The 18,394-nt window shown below is 49.2% G+C and overlaps 13 protein-coding genes across 13 annotated transcripts; 8 read left to right on the top strand and 5 right to left on the bottom strand.

The window, feature by feature from the left end:
- Positions 1 to 171: 171 nt before the first annotated feature.
- On the top strand, positions 172 to 1,318 carry BDV38DRAFT_292647 (SDR family oxidoreductase; the record flags this gene model as incomplete). The annotated part of the gene is made up of 4 exons (XM_032062052.1): positions 172 to 485; positions 546 to 653; positions 709 to 865; positions 934 to 1,318. The coding sequence occupies 4 exons, from the start codon at positions 172 to 174 to the stop codon at positions 1,120 to 1,122; spliced, it is 768 nt and encodes a 255-aa protein (XP_031913790.1). The 3' UTR covers positions 1,123 to 1,318.
- On the top strand, positions 1,086 to 2,591 carry BDV38DRAFT_83310 (NAD(P)-dependent alcohol dehydrogenase). The gene has a single exon (XM_032064007.1). The coding sequence runs from the start codon at positions 1,514 to 1,516 to the stop codon at positions 2,510 to 2,512; it is 999 nt and encodes a 332-aa protein (XP_031913789.1). The 5' UTR covers positions 1,086 to 1,513; the 3' UTR covers positions 2,513 to 2,591.
- Positions 2,592 to 2,661: 70 nt separating this feature from the next.
- On the bottom strand, positions 2,662 to 4,349 carry BDV38DRAFT_246117 (uncharacterized protein). The gene is made up of 2 exons (XM_032054509.1): positions 4,082 to 4,349; positions 2,662 to 4,029 (listed from the first exon to the last, which is right to left on the bottom strand). Exons 1-2 carry the CDS (start codon positions 4,291 to 4,293, stop codon positions 3,120 to 3,122), a joined length of 1,122 nt encoding a protein of 373 aa, XP_031913788.1. The 5' UTR covers positions 4,294 to 4,349; the 3' UTR covers positions 2,662 to 3,119.
- Positions 4,350 to 5,096, bottom strand: BDV38DRAFT_246116 (uncharacterized protein). Its single transcript, XM_032054508.1, has one exon. It carries the CDS (start codon positions 4,855 to 4,857, stop codon positions 4,597 to 4,599), a length of 261 nt encoding a protein of 86 aa, XP_031913787.1. The 5' UTR covers positions 4,858 to 5,096; the 3' UTR covers positions 4,350 to 4,596.
- On the top strand, positions 4,991 to 6,538 carry BDV38DRAFT_83191 (glycosyltransferase family 31 protein). The gene has a single exon (XM_032064004.1). The coding sequence runs from the start codon at positions 5,124 to 5,126 to the stop codon at positions 6,441 to 6,443; it is 1,320 nt and encodes a 439-aa protein (XP_031913786.1). The 5' UTR covers positions 4,991 to 5,123; the 3' UTR covers positions 6,444 to 6,538.
- Positions 6,512 to 7,535, bottom strand: BDV38DRAFT_282657 (uncharacterized protein; the record flags this gene model as incomplete). Its single annotated transcript, XM_032059839.1, has 2 exons — positions 6,512 to 7,338; positions 7,406 to 7,535. The coding sequence occupies 2 exons, from the start codon at positions 7,533 to 7,535 to the stop codon at positions 6,512 to 6,514; spliced, it is 957 nt and encodes a 318-aa protein (XP_031913785.1).
- Positions 7,536 to 7,682: 147 nt separating this feature from the next.
- Positions 7,683 to 8,890, top strand: BDV38DRAFT_292645 (putative short-chain dehydrogenase/reductase; the record flags this gene model as incomplete). Its single annotated transcript, XM_032062051.1, has 1 exon — positions 7,683 to 8,890. Exon 1 carries the CDS (start codon positions 7,886 to 7,888, stop codon positions 8,888 to 8,890), a length of 1,005 nt encoding a protein of 334 aa, XP_031913784.1. The 5' UTR covers positions 7,683 to 7,885.
- Positions 8,891 to 9,446: 556 nt separating this feature from the next.
- On the top strand, positions 9,447 to 9,957 carry BDV38DRAFT_282655 (uncharacterized protein; the record flags this gene model as incomplete). The annotated part of the gene is made up of 2 exons (XM_032059838.1): positions 9,447 to 9,786; positions 9,845 to 9,957. 2 exons carry the CDS (start codon positions 9,447 to 9,449, stop codon positions 9,955 to 9,957), a joined length of 453 nt encoding a protein of 150 aa, XP_031913783.1.
- Positions 9,958 to 10,340: 383 nt separating this feature from the next.
- Positions 10,341 to 10,822, bottom strand: BDV38DRAFT_282654 (uncharacterized protein; the record flags this gene model as incomplete). The annotated part of the gene is made up of 2 exons (XM_032059837.1): positions 10,341 to 10,441; positions 10,501 to 10,822. The coding sequence occupies 2 exons, from the start codon at positions 10,820 to 10,822 to the stop codon at positions 10,341 to 10,343; spliced, it is 423 nt and encodes a 140-aa protein (XP_031913782.1).
- A 2,581-nt stretch (positions 10,823 to 13,403) lies between these two features.
- Positions 13,404 to 14,766, top strand: BDV38DRAFT_282653 (fungal specific transcription factor domain-containing protein; the record flags this gene model as incomplete). The annotated part of the gene is made up of 4 exons (XM_032059836.1): positions 13,404 to 13,900; positions 13,962 to 14,324; positions 14,374 to 14,690; positions 14,741 to 14,766. 4 exons carry the CDS (start codon positions 13,404 to 13,406, stop codon positions 14,764 to 14,766), a joined length of 1,203 nt encoding a protein of 400 aa, XP_031913781.1.
- A 119-nt stretch (positions 14,767 to 14,885) lies between these two features.
- Positions 14,886 to 16,224, bottom strand: BDV38DRAFT_282652 (NAD(P)H-dependent flavin oxidoreductase; the record flags this gene model as incomplete). The annotated part of the gene is made up of 6 exons (XM_032059835.1): positions 14,886 to 15,006; positions 15,058 to 15,320; positions 15,379 to 15,407; positions 15,508 to 15,820; positions 15,920 to 16,044; positions 16,116 to 16,224. The coding sequence occupies 6 exons, from the start codon at positions 16,222 to 16,224 to the stop codon at positions 14,886 to 14,888; spliced, it is 960 nt and encodes a 319-aa protein (XP_031913780.1).
- Positions 16,225 to 16,844: 620 nt separating this feature from the next.
- BDV38DRAFT_282651 (putative short-chain alcohol dehydrogenase) lies at positions 16,845 to 17,652 on the top strand (the record flags this gene model as incomplete). The annotated part of the gene is made up of 2 exons (XM_032059834.1): positions 16,845 to 17,198; positions 17,263 to 17,652. 2 exons carry the CDS (start codon positions 16,845 to 16,847, stop codon positions 17,650 to 17,652), a joined length of 744 nt encoding a protein of 247 aa, XP_031913779.1.
- Positions 17,653 to 17,972: 320 nt separating this feature from the next.
- BDV38DRAFT_246113 (uncharacterized protein) lies at positions 17,973 to 18,371 on the top strand (the record flags this gene model as incomplete). The annotated part of the gene is made up of 1 exon (XM_032054507.1): positions 17,973 to 18,371. A coding segment is annotated over one exon (365 nt), but the record flags the coding sequence as incomplete, so codon positions are not given.
- Positions 18,372 to 18,394: the final 23 nt, after the last annotated feature.

Here is an 18,394-nt window from a genome sequence, read left to right as displayed (position 1 = left end):
GCCAGTTGGAGAATCCATTCACCCTAATAACATTGCAAACCTGGACGGGCCGAGATATATATCGCCTACATTCTGTCGTAACCCTTGCGGTCCATACCTTGATGCCAATCACCAGCCAGATAACCATACACACCAAACTCCGCAATACCGTATAGCCCAAGCAGTCAGATCATGGCTAGCTATTTGATCACCGGCTCCTCACGAGGACTCGGCCTCGCCCTCGTATCCCAATTGCTCTCCCTCCCCGCATCTCAAGTCGCGTCCATCTTCGCGACCTCGCGATCAGCCCAACCCAGCCCCAACCTCAAAGAACTCATCGACCAGTCCTCCGGACGCGCATCCTACGTCCAACTCGACGTAACCGACACAATCAGCATCAGAACAGCCGCACGGCAAATCGAGCGCCAGCTCCAGGGGCGCGGTCTAGATGTTCTAATCAACAATGCGGGGATCCAACCTGTGACCAAGGGAGGTGCAGAATACATGTACTAATACAACACACATCCCTCCACCGAAGAAAAATCCAATTAACCATGACCGAACAGGGACAACCTCAGCGATGCATTCAACATCAACGTAAACGCACCCCACGAAGTAACCCGTACATTCCTACCGCTTCTTCGCAAAGGAGAAAGGAAAGTCATTACTAACATGTAGGGCCCTATCTTTTATATTTTTCATAAATAGAAAGATAGCTGACGAAGATAGATCCACAACATTGGGTTCCATAAGCAAGGCCTCGCCATTCATGGCGCAATCCACTCCAGCGTATAATATCACCAAGGCTGCATTGAATATGCTCACCGTTCAATATGCCCTTAGTCTTGAGTCTGAGGGATTTACTGTTTTCTGTGTTAGTCCGGGGGTATGTGCTAGTATCGCCTTTTAATTGGAAACTCAAAAGTTATAGGAACCATGCTAATTAGACTCTAGTGGTTAAAAACCGATCTCGGTGGACCCAGAGCAGATCTACCGGTCCAGACTGGCGCCGAAGCCGTACTGAAGATCATCCTTGAGGCCAACCATAAGGACACAAATGGGAAGTTCCTCAACATCCATGTGCCCGGGTGGGAACAGACACAGGGATTTAATCAATACGACGGGGCAGAGATTCCCTGGTAGTTCAGTAATCATGATTAGAAAATCAAAGTTTTGTAAGCAAGATGAGTAAACGATCCGAATACATAATCAAAAATCATGAAACCTTGCCCCTGCGACCCAAACCGGGAATGGGAGGGAGGGAGTGAGTGGTGATGTAGTTGTGGATCCACGTCGAGGATGCAACCCTTATTCGCCGCTTTCGGTAGATGGTATGTTGCTAGTTATCATGACATCATGCAGTCGACCAGCTATATAACTCCAGAGGACAGGAAACGTCTTCAAGGTCCTTACAGAGTCTAATTCTGAATACATCGAGCAATACCATCCAGCGAATAAACCACGAACTAGTCCAATCCACCACGATCGAAACCCCCCACCCATACAGCCAGCCCACCAACCAAAAACCTCAACCATGGGCTACGACTTCACCATTTACAAAGGGTCCAAAGATGGCTCCATCCAAAAATCCACGACCCACCGCGATGGCCTCCAAAAAGACCAAGTGTACGTCCGCGTAACCCACTCCGGGGTCTGTTTCACAGACGTTCACTACCGACACGCGGACATGGCCCTCGGCCACGAAGGCGCCGGCGTAGTGGAAGAAACCGGCCCGGAAGTACAAGACCTGAAAAAGGGCGACCGAGTCGGCTGGGGCTACGAACATGACTGCTGCGGCCGGTGTTCCCGATGTCTAACGGGGTGGGAGACCTTCTGTCCGGACCGGAAGATGTACGCCGCCGCCGATCTGGATCAGGGGTCGTTTGCCTCGCATGCGATATGGCGGGAATCATTTCTCTTCAAGATTCCGGATGGGATCAAGAATGAAGACGCGGCGCCGTTGATGTGTGGTGGCTCGACTGTCTTCAATGCCCTGCATGTGGCTGGAGTGAAACCCACGGCGCGTGTGGGGATCATCGGAGTCGGGGGATTAGGTCATTTGGCTATTCAATTTGCGGCTAAGATGGGGTGTCAAGTGGTGGTGTTCTCGGGCAGTGATAATAAGAAAGATGAAGCGAAGAAACTCGGCGCTATGGAGTTTTATGCGACCAAGGGTGTCAAGGAATTGGCCGTTGAGAAGAAACTCGACAATCTCATCGTCACGACTAGTAGTCAGCCGGATTGGAATCAGTATGTCAATATTCTGAATCCGGGGGCTACTATCTCGCCGTTGTCGGTCGACCTGGAGGATTTCAAGTTCCCGTATATGCCGCTTTTGGGGAATGGGTTTAAGGTCTTGGGGTCGATTGTCTCGGCCAGACAGGTTCATCGGGATATGTTGGATTTCGCGGCTTTTCATGGGATTAAACCGATTAATATGACTTATCCGATGAGTAAGGAGGGCATTGAGGAGTGTTTGAAGACGTTGGAGGAGGGGAAGATGAGGTATCGGGGTTTGCTGGTGGCTCAATAGAGTTGACTTGGGGGTGTCGTATTAGAGCGTTGAGTATGTATTATGTGTGTATATATGTTAGAGGAATGGAGCCTGTGAATTTACCTTGACAATCGGCGATTGCCCCTGTATATTGGAGACCTTTGGTAGGGTCTCGTACTCTTGAGATTGAATATTCTTCCGTGGAGCGTATGAATTTCGACGAAGTGGACATGTTGCCCCGTGCACGGATCTGTCGATTGGCTTTTTATATGTCGTGATAGAATTCAAGCACTGACCTAGTAGAAATATAAGTTTTCACGATGTACTACGAGAGTGTAGTCTTCATAGCAAACAAAAGAACAATTAACACATCCCTGCATTGGCTATATTTGACCTAGTATAGAAGAGGTGGAGAAATAATTCTTTACCATTGGCATTGATGGATATAAACTGAGCGTAGTAAAGACGAGTGGAATATAAAACTGCTACAGATACCTATGCCTGGCTTTCTTCTCCATGTATTCCAGACCCAGCGTGAAGTTCAGCTCGATGGAATTATGTGATATTGATTCGTGAGTATTATGGTAATATACATCCAGTCATTATTGGCACGTCTATGTGCCCCGGCCTGCCCTAGGACAACATCTCAGTCTTCATCAGTACTTATCTCTCCATTCTCTCTCCGCAGATGCTTGTCAAACAGCGCCCGCAATGCCTTCGCCCTCATCGGTCTCCGCCTCAACATACTTTCAGCCAGTGTGTCCGCTAATATATTTCGCACAAGCTGCCGTCTCGAAACGCCCTGCCAAATGCGCTGGTCATACGTCATCAAATAAGCAATCTCCGCCCTGTCCGGCGTCTTCATGAACGCAATCCGCCTCTTCGGCGTAATATTCTTCATTCCCAGGACCCATTGTACATTCGACAGAAAGAACTGATCCAGCTCCAGCTCCATCAACCCATCACACAACCACAACAACCGCCAGCACTGCTGCACGTATTTCCGATCCAGATTCATACCGACCTCATTCGGATCAATCATAAACGAGATCTTGGTGATCAACGACCGAGTCTGCGGCCGGATACATGACAGAAAATCAATCAGAATCGTCGGGTTCTCAAATGCAAACCAGTTCTCCGTCCAGAATACATGCGACGCCTCTTCATAAAACCGTTTGTTAATGAGGAAAATATGAAGATTCTGGCGTCGCGCACAGAGACACTTGAGATTCCGCAGTGTGGGATGTGGTTCTCGTTTGGCCCGGATATTCTCCGAATAGCAGTTATCGCACATGTACTCGTTCGTCATCGGGGGTGACCATTGGCTGCGCGCGGGAGAAACAAAGACGGGGAGTCGCCGGCCCCAAGCATACCATCGACAGTCGGCGCAGGCGAAGTTCATGTTACTTTCTGGACCAGTGGCGGTATGGGCTGGACCCGGGTATTCGTATGAGAATCGCTTGCATTGGAAGGTGTGATTGAAGCTGAACTTGCATGGTTGTACTAACAGTAGACGGTAGACATGACTTCGGACTTCTGAAGGGAGCGCGAAGAATCTGAGCTGGTTAGGTTTTCGGTCTGCGTATGGGATATGAGGGCTTCACGCACCGATCTATGAGATCGGGCTCGGTCTTTTGCTCGATTGCTGCTTGGTGTCTCGCTTCTGCTTCTGCTGCGGCTTGCTGCTCGATTATAGTGCGATGCTTGAGCCTCGCTCGTTGCACACCCTTCGGTTTGGATTTGCCCCGTAGTCGCACCGCTGGATCTCGCGCAAAGGGATGGCGTGTTATGAGTCGGGGTTCCTCGATGGCGGCCGCCATAGCTGGCGATCCCCACCGTTAAAGTGGATTCAGGATGAATTAATTATGTTCTTATCCTTGTTCCTCTTTTGTAACCTCCACAAGGGAGTAAAGATGGTTTTATACCCCGCATTTCTTGGTGCCACATTGTCACCGTCTATTATTAGGTTGTATCTTTCAGGTACTTGCTTTGACAATGGTTAGATAATGTTGAGTCACGTTCGTATAATAACGAGCCTCATGTTTGGTGGCTTTGACTCATGTCTCAGCCACTCACCACTGCAGGTCCAAACAAGTTGATGACAACTGCAAGGGACAAAATTTTTAGTTTTTGCAAAGCACAGTTGGTCTTCTCCAAACCCTAAGTCCATCAATAATCAAACTGACAGAAAAGAGAAAAGACCCCGAAAAGCAGTGCAGGGATCGGCGTGGTTCATGTCTGCCTTGAAGCAGCGCACGATGGACAAAAAAGAACGGTCCGGACCGTGTCCGTGCACCGCGTAAGAAGTCAAGATAAAGAGAAGGAAACAAAAAAAAAAACGACGAAACCCCCCACAAGACCCACCGCGGGCCATTCAAGACCATCCAATAATCCGACAGGCCACATAACCATCCCAGGGAGGGAAACGCGAACTTCCATCAATCAATCCAAGTCCACGTCAGCCGCGCGACCGATCAGGGGTCCCCTGGTTCCCCACGACCAACAAAAAATGCTGGTCCTGAGTCGTTGCCCGCACCGTGCCTCTTATGCTTAAAAGTCGCGACATGGCCTCCCTCGCCCGCGGCTGCTGCTGCTGCTGCTGCTGCTGCTGCTGCTGCTGCTGTCACCTCGGCGCCGATCCCTCTGCTCCATGACGGCCTTTCGTCCTGCTCGTCACCCGCCTCGCAGCCGGATTACCTGGATCAGCCCGATCCTAGGTCTCCTGGTCATCCTATTCATATACATCAATCACCAAAACGCATTGCTCCCACTCGCATTTCCCCATGGAGAGAAAAATGCCGACACAGCCTGTCCCCACCTCCCCGGCCTGGAGGACATCTTTGTCGTCCTCAAAACCGGCGTCACCGAGGCCCGCGACAAAGTCCCCATCCACCTCCAAACCACCCTCCGCTGCATCCCAAACTACATAATCTTCTCCGATTACGCCGAACAGATCAACAATGTCCAACTCCACGACGTCCTCGAAAATGTCGCAGAGGACATCAAACAATCAAACCCAGACTTCAGCATCTACAACCGCGTCCGCGCCGCCGGGCGCACAGCCCTCACAACCTCCGACATGAACCCGGACACCAACTCCGCCTTCGGGAAACCGAACAACCCAGGCTGGAAACTGGACAAGTGGAAATTCCTCCCCATGATCGAGGAGACGTTGAAGGCGCGCGACGACGCAAAGTGGTACGTCTTCATGGAGGCCGATACGTATTTCTTCTGGCCGAATTTGGTATCCTGGTTGGGACAGCTGGAGCCCCAGCAGCCGCATTATCTGGGCAATCAGATGCAGATCGCCGATGTGGTGTTTGCGCATGGCGGGTCGGGGTTTGTGCTTTCTCGTCCGGCGATGCGCGCGGCGGTCACCCTGAGGAGGGAGAATGTGGATGTGTGGGATCGGGTGACGAACGATCATTGGGCCGGCGATTGTGTGTTGGGGAAGTTGATGGCGGATGCGGGCGTGGGGATGCTGTGGGCGTGGCCGGTTTTGATCTCCGGGCAGCCCAGTGAGCTGGACTTCTTCTCGGAGGGGTATCACAAGAAGCCGTGGTGTTATGCGCCGGTTGCGTATCATCATTTGGGGCCTGAGCAAATTCGAGAACTCTGGGAGTTTGAGCGGCAATGGGACCGCGATGGGAATCGTACCCCGGTCTTGTATCGGGATGTGTTTCGACATATTGTCCGGCCGAAGTTGGGGGGCACGGTCGCCGGGTGGGATAATCGGATTGGGGAACCGCCGGGGCAGTCGAGTCTGAGCTTGGTGGAGTGCCGGGTGCTCTGCTATCGTGATGACAAATGTGTACAGTATAGCTATACGGATGGGAAGTGTTGGACCTCCCATGTGCCTGTCTGGGGCGCGCAGAAGAACAGGGTCGCCTCCGGCTGGATTACGGAGAGAATCGATGCCCTGGTGGATGAGATGGGCTCCTGTCCTCGTGCGAAGTGGATTGTCAGCTAGAGGCTATACCGATACTTTTGCAGTTGCCCGAGTGTATAATTCATGTATTATGAGGATATCATCTACAATTACTCGCATAGAGACAGCCGTATGGGTTCTTCTCCTCTCATCATCCTCCATCGATTGGTCGACGCAATTAACTCCTCGCACCCCTCCATAGCCCAAGCCCATTTCCGTAGGAATCCCGGCGTCACTTCCCAACTTTCCACTCTGTGCGGCTCTCCCCACAAGATAAGGCCCTGTCTTGAGGCAGTGACATCGTCGTCGCCCCCGTCCGTGAGTGCCAACCTACTGGCAATGGGGGGCTTGGTAGACCATACAGAACCAAACATATACTCGACGATTTTGTCCCCAAGTAAATCTCTGACAAATTCCGCATGATCAAAACTGGACTCCTTGGCGATCAGATTATCCCGCATCTTCGGGATTGGTAAGAAGTTAATCCATGTCGAGTGTACAATATCCATCTGCAACGACGTCGGAACCAGACTCTCTGGGAGACCGGGCCTCGTCGCGAAAAATATGGAACTACCCAGGAACCAAACGTGGCCGGGGCGGATCTCATCCTTCTCAATGCCTGGGATGATGAACGCGGATGACCCGGCCAGGATATACTTGGCATGGTGGACTCCTCGCAACACGTTATACTGAATCAGATGGAGCAAGTGGTCAGCGGGTAGAGAAAGCCCCGACTTGGACAACCGAGCCGAAACCGTCTGTACTTGGTTGGAGCTTGATATTGGTTCAGCAAAGGGGTGAGGATTCTGGACGGGACCACGGTTCAGATGCTTGTCTGACGTGGTGTGACTTCCATCCTCAAGTCGCCAACGATGGACTCGGAATGGACGTAGGTTGTTGGTTACATCGGCCTGAACCGTTTCTCGAAGACGAAGTCCTGGGTCTACATGAGTCCATTGGACCGAGAGAAGCTCCTAGGGCTCGATGTAGGCAGCCACACTCACTGCGTGCTCTTTGGTTCAACCGGTTCTGTATTTTCTTTCGTTGTCGCTTCTCATCTGCGGCCACAGCGCTGTGACCCACCGGTTCCACTGCACTACACTCGGACACCGCGCACTGTGAATTATTCGCCATCTGCAACGGTATTCCATGGAAGGTACGGAGGAAGGGAGTGTGAGAAGAGACGATCATCTTAACTCCGTTGGGGGCCAAACATGTTTACTCTCCAAACACGGTAAAAACTGTCAGCCACCGTCTTTGTTCCACATCACCCGCTATTCCCAATCTGGAAATAATGGTCAGCCAGTTCCAGGCCACATCTATGCCTTCTTAGAAATCAAAACACATTGAGTACCGCCAGAAGGAACATAAAAGCCTGGTGATTTCCTACGGAGCATACCCATCATCAGCAACATCTTAAGAATATCCTCTTCTACTCATCATAACTCACCGTACCAATCAACACAATCTTGAGATAAACCACCATGTCTCGTTACGCCGAAGCTCACGCAAACCCGCAGGGCCCCGGCGACGCCCGCCCAACAGCACTGCAAATTGTCCAAGACGCCGAGATGGAAGGCCAACTCGTCGGCAAGTCAGCCGTAATCACCGGCGTCTCATCCGGCATCGGTCTCGAAACGGTCCGAGCCATCGCAGCAACCGGCGCAACCCTTTATCTCACAGCCCGGGATTTGACCAAAGCGAAAACCACTCTGGGCGACATCTTCAAGCCTGAGCAGATGGAACTTGTCCACATGGACCAGTCCTCCCTTGAGAGTGTGCGCAACGCTGCGAAGATCATCCTCTCCAAGACCGACAAAGTCATCCTCCTAATCAACAACGCCGGAATCATGTCGGTGCCGGAGCTCCGCCTATCGAAGGATGGCTATGAGCTGCAGTTCGCAACAAACCACCTTTCCCATTTCTTGCTCTTCAACCTACTCAAACCTGCCATGCTTGCCGCCACCACGCCTGAATTCCAGTCTCGCGTCGTGAACGTATCTTCCGATTCGCACAGACATGGCGGGATCAACGCGTCGGATAACTATAGCTTCCAGAACGGTGGATACGATCCGTGGAAAGCATACTCCCAGTCCAAGACCGCGGGTATTTACATGGCCAATGAGCTCGACCGTCGCTATGGTTCTCGTGGACTGCACGCGTCCAGCGTTCACCCCGGGATCATTGCCACTAATCTGGGGCAATACCTTAGCACGGAGCAGATTGACCAGTTGCTCCAGAATACGAAATGGAATTCTCTATGGAAGAGCTTAGAGCAAGGTGCGGCGACAACGGTATGGGCTGCGGTTGGAAGGGAATTGGAGGGTAAAGGCGGAAAATTCCTTGCTGGGTGCGCCGAGGCTGTACAGGGACCGGAAGGTACTGAGGATTATGTGGGGACCTTTGTCAATCATACGTACAAGCCGGAGGATGAGACTCGGCTCTGGAAGGATTCGTTGAAGATGGTTGGATTGTCGGAGGATGAGTGATGTAATCTTGGGAGGTTGAATTGTGTACTGTTATGATGGTGGCCAGTCCTTAGCTTAAGTGTTAGTACTTGTATGCAATATAGTATCTATTGCACTCCCCGATATGCCGGACATTTATCAAGATGTACCTATTGTCCAAAAGTGGCAAGCCAAAACAAACCCTCTCCCTATCAGAACTCTAACGTATACGGCAATCAAAGCGAAAGATGGAGGATCACGATTTCCATGAGCAGAAGCATCTGTAATTGGTGGACCGTCTAAGTTAGCCACAGAAAGTCGAAGGCCAACTAATGAACGAGTCGATTCTAGAAGAGGTGAAATAGTGTCCCGCAGCACGTGTTGGTGATGCATAGATGATATAGTGAGTCCATCATTTGTACCTCATTAGGGGTTTTCTGTTATCATAATGACCACTTCTTACCATCTACCTCGAGCATTTAACACATCTTTCCTTCCACACAGACACAGACACAAAAGTCAGACAAGACCTATATTCGTACAGCTCACATTAAGAATAATAAAACTACTGTGGAGACATTACCTGCAAACCTTAGTCATGGCGTATCTCAGACCAGGGATCAAGTCAGATGCCACTTGTATCATCGTTCGCAACCGCGTCAATCCCGAACGAAATGCCATATTCAAGCTCTACTCGTTCATTACTATTTGGGGAGCCGGCACGATGTATGGATCGATCAACTACTCTAGCTGGAAAGGAGCCCTCACGAGCCAGTGCGGCTTCTCGTCCTGGTGCCACCGTATAAGATGTAGACTCTCGCTTGGTAAAGGCACCCAGGAGTTTGTCTATATTTGCTCGGAGAAGCAGTTTGCCGCTGCTATTGATCTCATGTCGAAAGACGGAGCTGATCTTGAATTCGAGATTGTTCACAAATACAGTGAGGATACCCTGTTCCTATATGAATCTGATGGAAATTGTGCGCTTATCTTTCCTAGAATGGCTTCGTGTGAAGAAATATGGAAGGGATGGTGCTAGTCATAAGTATGCATCTGATTTCTATGATGCTGTTGAGAACCAGGAATGCTTTGAGAGATGCGATCTAGATTGATTCGTAAAGATTGCTCCAACCTCGTTCTATTCAGACAGACAGTTTTAGGATTTGTGTCATGGCTTCTATGTTTTTGCGGTATCTTGGGGTGCACTTTGAAGCTTCTATTTTCATAAAGGGATGGAATACGTTGACGAACGATGTTTAATCAGATTTTCTGGCTGTGTCAAAGCTTATCTCATAATGTGTGGACTACTTTGGGTGCGGAATTGCGAATTTGTTTGATCGCATCATCAGTAAGATATTCCAATACCTAGAAAATCTTCCCATCCATAATTAATCTCCAAGTTTATCATAAGTTGCAATATGCCTAAGGCACAATACATTAAAGCAAGTCACTAACAAGCTCCACCAACAAATCCGGGACACGCGTTTGGTATTCTTCAATCGGAAAGGTACATGTACTGATTATCAACCCAAGCCAAGAAATCCTCCCGGCTGATCGTTTCATTCAGAGTTCCGTCATGGTTAGTCTCAAGATACCCTAAGAACATTAGCAGACCATTTCATCTCAAACTATCCATGCTGGACCCGGGTACATACCATCCTGGGGAACAATTTCAAAGTCCAGACCACGCTCCAGGTTCATTCTGATGGCATAGTGCCAGTGGGCTTCGCAGAGGATATTTCCAGTGACGTCGAGACCATCATAGTAAACGGTGTATCTGGCGAAGTGGGTGTCTGGTTCGAAACCACACTTTTCAATCAACCCGGTGATCCACTTGCCATAGTCCAGGTCTCGGATATACAAGGTTTGACCATCCCAGACACGAGCAAAGTCCCATGCCATGAACATGCCGCTTTTAGTTGGGTCCATGCGGTTGTGAACCTTGAAGGCCGCGTCCCAGGCAATCTCACGGGGCATCGTACTTGTGAGCTAGAAATATGGCTTAGTATGTTTACTACCTTAAGCGGGGGTGAACTTTGTACGCCCGACTCAAATATCAAGGGGAAAGAGGAAGTCTCACCTTTGAATGTCAAAGTGAGAGTTATATGACAATAGATTTCCAGAGTAAGGGTAATCGGGAGACGGTGGTTGAAACAATCAGACAGAAGCAGGAAGACAAGAGGCTGGAGATAAATGACAGAAGCGCGTAGTCAGGGACTAGTTCCATTTGATTCACTCAGTCAGGCTCCATCAGCTTCTAGCAAAGTTACCCAATTGACCAAACCAGTCAGATTTGTTAGCACGTCAATGCCTGCTAGCTTTCTGTTACACGCTTATACAATACAGCCTATTGATTGGTTGCATATTTCTCTTCTGATTTACTGGGCATCCAAGGGCTTTTCGACTCTTTACAATCACCTGCTTCTTAAAACATAATCTACTACGCTCATACCCGTTGAGACATTGCAAAAAACGAGAATAGATGAGGATACTCCCATCGAAATCCTCAACCGCGTGGATGTCAGGCATTCCGCCTTTCTCAGCGCTTGGTGCGTTTGGCAAAATGGAGATACTAAAGACACTCTCTCCATCTGGAATCTTGACTATGGCCGCTGGGTGGAAGTACTGGTCGAACAGTACGATTTTCACCCGGACAAGCAGCTGATAGGATTCTCCTTTGAACGGGATGGATGCATTCTCAATGGATATGTGTTCTGTCGCACGCAGTGGCTCTGTGCCATCCAAGCGATGCTGGCATCTGATCAAACAGTTAGGTTTGATATTATTGCCAAAACAGGTAGGTTATTCTGTACATGGTCATGAAATTACTTGATTACAAAATGGTGACTTATTTCTACTAAAGACTACGAAGCGTAACCCGGCCTAACTGTGGAGCATTAGTGAATTTTTGAATATTTTGGGATATCGTCAATTGCACTGGGACCGCCTGGAAGTGGACAGTGATCAGAGGAGGACGCGGATCACAAAGCTTTGGAGGGACTTGAGATGTCTTATGGAAATAATACTAGGAATCACATAATGAAGTACATGGTGTTCCCTCACGTGCTCTCCTGTAACCCTACCGCCATATCAGTATCATCTTTAAGATCACAACATGCCTATTAACAATGCTATGCTCATTTTACCAAACTTGTAATGTTACATGGACAGCGTTACCCCAGAATTGTATGGAAGGATGATAATATTCACTGGTGGGATCACCTTTGTTAGTTAGGCAACGATCAACGCACATTTTACCCAACAAAGCGTTTCTTCTGCCTACGTCTATCTTCCTTTCTCCATCTTCGTCCATCCATCGTACCATATCTTTCATCGTTGAAGAGAATCCGCGTCTCGAGGTCTCAATGATTCCTTGACTCCAAATAGACATCCCCAAATGAATCAGGCCCTGACTGCTCGTATATGGGGTATTTTACGGAAATCCATCGGCACCAGCAACACTAGCTCCCTGCACCTGGCTGCGATAGATTTGGATTCAGTCTATACGGAATACGCGACCAGACCCCGACCTGTGAGCCGTCACTAATTCATTCAGCATGTCTGGGATACATTCATGCGTCTTGCAGGGCAGTTAGATCGCAATGGTGATGGACACCGAGAGCTATCTAGCATAACCCGATGGCTAGGAGAGCTCCCTTACAGGCCAATCCCAGGAAAGAAACGAGCGGGGTGAGCCATACATCCCACTGAACTTCCAAGGTTAGTTTATCATTCAGCTATTCGTTTGCAAATGGAAGATCTGCCATGAATATAGCAGTACGAACCTCCCCAGGGCTCTCGAGTGGTGATGCGGAATTCCAACGATACCTAAATGTACACACGTTCGCTGCGCTACTCACCAAGCTTCGTCGCATACGTTCTCCCGCAGCAGGCTAGATTGGCTATAACAGGTTCGAAAGGAGTGATGTTTCAAAAAGAGGACGGCGGACCAGAATTTGCCTCTAATAATCCTCTTGATATTGAGCACCTTGACATGACATGAAGACTGCAACTGTAGCCATCTAGATTACGTACGCATGTAATAACATAACGTAGTGAGTTATTCGGAAATGAGCGGGTCACGAACCGAGCGGGTCAGCCCAAGAGTCAATTTTAATCAAAGGGTCCCATGTGGGGCTGCTGACTGGATAACTTCAACGACTTTGGCAAGTTCAGAGCCGTTTGTCATATCGACCTAGTCCATAATAAATAAAGATAGTATTGCAATGTACTCTCATTCAACGACAGTTATCACTAAGTCGACCTCGGCTTCGGTTGCGGAGAATGCCTGTGCTGCTTGCAGAGAGCAGAAGAGGGGATGTGACAAGATTTTGCCATCATGCGGCCGGTGCACCAGGTAATGCAATGCACCTTTGACTACAGATCTTTTTGTCTTGCGACGCCACTGAGATTGGGAACAAGGCAGAATCGTTCATGCAATTATCTCTGGCATACCGCCTCTGACGTATCTCCGTCCGAAGGGCTGACCTTTTTGTTGCGGTTGGAGTTGGACAATCCCAAAGCGCCTAGTCTTAATATCGATCTATTGTATGTTAATATGCTGCACCAAGCCCAGGAAGAACACAGTTCAATTTTTACTCGGGTTCTGGACGAATACTTTTCCCACATCCAGCCATGGTTACCGGTTGTCATGGAGCGGCCGTTTATGGAAAGTCTTGAGAAGCTAGGCCATCAACCTCGTGCAGAGACTGCCCTGCTTGCTCTCGCCATACTCCTTGTCGTGCAGGGAGGCTTACCTGATAGAGCTACAAATCCATCACATCGAAATTACACCCTGTGCAAGGAACTTTACGCCGTCCTTCAGCTAAGGCGCGCGCCTTCGTTACAACTGGTCCAGAGTGGTCTTCTAGTAGCCTTATATGAGACTGGGCAATCATCCCCTGGAGCGGCCTCATTGACTATCGCAAGCTGTGCGAGGTTAGGCTACTTAATGAAACTCAATATAGATGATGGGAGTAACCACGAAGATTACCTGTCCTGGGAAGCTGCTGAGGAACGAAGACGGGTGTGGACTGGGATCTATATGCTGGACCGGTATCAGTGTCTCACGAGTAACTGCAATCTTCGAAGGGGCTGACTCTTATCTTTGATACAGCGTCATATACCAGGTAGTAACCGAATTCAAAGCGCCTCATGTATCAGAAGACTTGGCGGATCACTTCCGACTGCCTGTAGGTGATGCATGTTTGAGAACAGACAAAAGTGAAGCAACCCAGGCTCCCTCCCACCAGCCGATGTCCGTGCCAGTCGATGTTCCCCTTTGCTACTATGCCCGGGAGATCCAGGCCGTCCGTCTTCTCGGTGAAGTACAGCTACTACAAAGACACGTCGACGTCAATTCGCTGCCGGAGAAATTCCAATCTTTGGATCACCGACTAATGCAGTTCGCGGAAAGGTTGTTTGAGCAGACGCCTCAGGGGTGGGCAACCTTATGCGGAGCTAATGCGATCACCTTAACGTGAGATACCTACCCGTACCAATCTAGGACCAATAGTAATGAACGATAGGGCTGCGCTGACCCTTCATCGAATTCGAATTGATTGTGCGGAGAAGTTCCAAACCTTTGGGACATCTGATGATGCAAAAGCGTCGCTCCTCGCCTTGACGTCGTTTATTAACATGGTCCGCGATATATGCAATAAGTTTAATATGCTTAGTGCACCGGAGAAAATTCCATCTGCACCGCTGCCTGCTGTTATGTGCACGGGGGAAGCTGTCCTTGCTGGGATTAGGATGAAAGAACTACTCGGGGAGCAGTTTCAGCTAGACTATGAGCCATTCCGACTGACACTGCTTTACGCGAGGAAATCGTGGAAATTGGCTGGTATGTGTAGCACCTTGTCTACCATACATTCTGGATGCTAACTCCCTCAGATCAATATCTGCAGCGAGTGGGATAACGGTTTAATTTTGCTCGTGGCTCAAATACCTGTGCTCGTATCTCTCGTAGCCAATGGCTCTGTAGGGGATGTTAAAATTGATTAACAATACCAATAACAATACCTGTCCTCAATCTTCCTCAAATTGTCTCACTAAAAGCATTGTTCATCTGTGCCACTATTGATCGGACTTCCGATCGAGCATCATTCAGAAGTTGCTTAACAGTCGTCACCTCCTTGATGGACCCGATTCCAGTGCCTCTATTTGCCTTGTGAGTAGAGCTCCAGATATTTGTGGATAAAGACACTCACGCCCATATAATGGTTCTATCATCTTCTCCCTTTTCCATAGCCTCGCTATGTCGTTTGAGGATTTCTTCATCTGTAACGCCGCTCTGAAAGTCCTCGTAGCTGCGACCGATGATGGCCCTGCCATCATATTGCCTAGGCCAGAAGTCGGTCGAATTGAACACATCATGCTTCCGTGATTTAATTGTCGTTGAGGTTCCGTCAGTAGTGGAAATGATCTTTTGTTTTGCGACATCCGGACCTGCGCATTCAACGGTAGCAATAAACTGAGAGGGCGAATGTGTTAGTATCCAGACAGCCTAGGAAGTGAAGACCACGAATTACTCTCGTTCCCATAACGATTCCATCCGCACCTTGCGTAAACGAACATCATTAGCACGCCCCATATGCTTGCTATATATCATAACCCCAACCCCCCAACCCCCCCCCCGCGCGAAGACAAATGAAGCTCACCTAACGCCATAGCCGCAACCATCCCCCTCGCATCAACAATACCACCCGCAGCCAACAAACGAACCTCCTCCGTCTTATCCAACTCGTGAAGTAGCCCCTTCACCTCCGGAATGAGCGAAATCAGACTCGCCCCCTGCGCCCACTGATGCCCACCCGCATCCGACCCCTGAACGACCAGTACATCCGCCCCATAGTTGATCGCCTCCCTCGCAGCCTGGACCGTCCCAACCTGCACGAACACTTTCACATCCCAGTTCTCCTTCTCTCGGAGCTGATGAACAGCCGTGATGATAGGCTCATGGTCGGATCCATTCTTCGGAAACGAAAGCCAGATCCCAGTTACCCGAGCGGCGCATAGAATCGGAAGTACATTGTCGACTAGGCCTTCTAGCTAGAGCAGGAGACAACCTACACCTATGGGGAGCTTTTCATCGGGGCTTGCGATCCTAAGAAGTGATCGAGCTGTGCTGAGCTCCGCTTGCAGTTGTTCGAGCTGTGGAGACCCCGTTCTGAAATCGGTGCCGCCAGCTATGAACCCTATACTCGAGTTTGTGAGTTCCTGGTCTTGCTCAACTAAAGGAATGGGGTTTTTATAGGGTTATATGTACCATAGCCCCCGGCAGATGAAACGGCGCTTGCTAGACGGCTGTACGCATAGCCGTGCATGGGCCCGTTGGCGATGTATGGGGATTTCGTGTTTGGGAAGATTTGTTGCATGCTTGTCGTCTATCTTCTCGATTGATTTATGTTTGTGTGAAAATAGCGAAGTAAGAAGAGGGGCAAGCAGGTGTGGCCGGGTTTAATACTACTTACTTACTGTCTCTGGCGCTTACAGATACTCTTGTTTTGGCTGGAAATGGTTTCTGTATTGTCTGCCAATCAAATCTCGTGGTAGAAGTTGCGGCCGCTAGTGTGTGACCGGATATAACCAAAATTACCGTCTACCGATTCATAGCGTCAAGCCTCAGTCAAGGATCGGCCGCTAGGGCGAAGCCTCCCAAGGATCCTGACACACGAAGATTCATTCCCATTCGTCCACCTAAAAATGTCCGGACACCATAGACGTGTCTATACGGTAATTTATAGGTGAAACTTCAGGTTGACAAATCCAAAATCTTTCGTATCCATGGGGCCGTCGGCCGCTAGCGTCTTGTTCAGCTGCTGATGGCTAAGAATTCAATTGATAAGAATGTAGATTTTACCTACGAAGTATAAAAGAGGACCAAAGAATGAGTTTTCATTTCACAATACCAACCACCTCCTACCTAATAAGAACGTCTACCTCTCTTTTTTGCTTTTGCTTCTCCTTCTTAATATATCTATCCCATACATTCATCATGGATCCAGTCTCTGCAAGAACACTCTTGTTGATAGGCTCTGGTCCTGGAATAGGTGTGGCTGTGGCATCCTTGTTTGCCCAAAAGCACTTTGATCATATTGCCCTCTTTGCCCGGAACCCATCTCAGTTGGAAGCAGATCAAGAGACGATTCTATCTTCTGCTGCAGAGGTTGGTCGTCAAGTCCATGTTCGGACATGGAAAGTGGACATCAGCGATCTGGAACAACTCAAGGCGGCTTTAACAGAAGTCCAATCCTTTGGGACACTGGAATGTGTCTATTTCAACGCGGCTCGCGTTGGTGGAAGCAAGCTCTTTGATTTCCCTGTTGAAGAGATTGAGCTTGATCTGAAGGTAAGTTTGGATATATGTTCATAATAGGGGTATTCTCCAATGATTGATTTGATCTGCTCTCTAGGTCTCGGTGACTGCCCTCTATGTTGCTGTTCAATGGGCAATGCCAATCCTGGCTAATACAATGCAAACGAACCCGGGAATCGGCATCAAGCCGACGATTCTAGTGACAAATAGTCTTTTACCTGTGGATCCAATCCCTGAATTATTTTCTTTGTCGGTGGCCAAGGCTGCACAGGCAAATTTGGTCAAGTCGTTGCAGAAGTCTCTTTCGAAGGGAGGTATTCGTGTAGGAATGGTTATTGTGGGAGGGATTGTATCACCGGACTCGAATTTCTTAAATCCTACCACAATTGCTGGACAAGCTTGGGAACTGTTCAACCAAGATGGAGCCGATTGGAAAGATCAAGTGAGTATCCTAGAGGATCGAGTTGATTGGTGTCCATGCCTGTGAATATACCATCCTATACTTCCTAGGATTCATGGTGCATTTTGGAGGAATCATAGTGAAATTTGAGAAGAAATACAGAATCATTAATGCATATCGTACAAGCCATACAAGCACATAAATATCTAATCTGACCTCGTCAGCACAGTCGCAAGTAATCGTAACCATATAGACACATTCCGTTAGCCCATGCAGTAAGACGAGATTACCAGCCGCCTCCATGATGTCCTCCCCCTCCGTGATGTCCACCGCTGTGATGCCCACCAAAGCCTCCACCATGATGATGTCCTCCATGGTGTCCTCCGCCCAAGCCACCAAACCCCCCTCCATGATGCCCACCTCCAAACCCAGATCCCATGCCCCCATGATGACCATGATGGCCATGACCACCCATTCCCATACCAAGTCCACCACCACCATGATGATGATTATGATGATGATGGTGATGATGTCCTCCTCCACCAAATCCTCCAGGCCCCGTGCCAAAGCCTCCTCCCATTCCAGTGCCAGGACCGAACTCGTGTTTTCGCGGGGGTGGATATCCGCCTGCGCCCATTCCCGTGCCGGGGTTCATATGATGACGGCGATTACTACCGCCGTGAGAGGAGAAGCAGGAGCCCATGTTGTTCTTGAGTTATGTTTTCTTTGGTCTGTTTGGTATGAGGTGCTAATGTCGGGCAGTGGTTCATAAACGTGTTTCAATGAACGTAGATTGTATGTCAAAGTATATCAATCTATCGATTTATAA

This window comes from Aspergillus pseudotamarii, assembly GCF_009193445.1.
Source record: "Aspergillus pseudotamarii strain CBS 117625 unplaced genomic scaffold BDV38scaffold_25, whole genome shotgun sequence".
NCBI classification, from domain to species: Eukaryota; Fungi; Ascomycota; class Eurotiomycetes; order Eurotiales; family Aspergillaceae; genus Aspergillus; species Aspergillus pseudotamarii.
Note: the sequence above shows the minus strand (reverse complement) of the source record. Positions and strands in the feature narration are given on the sequence as shown.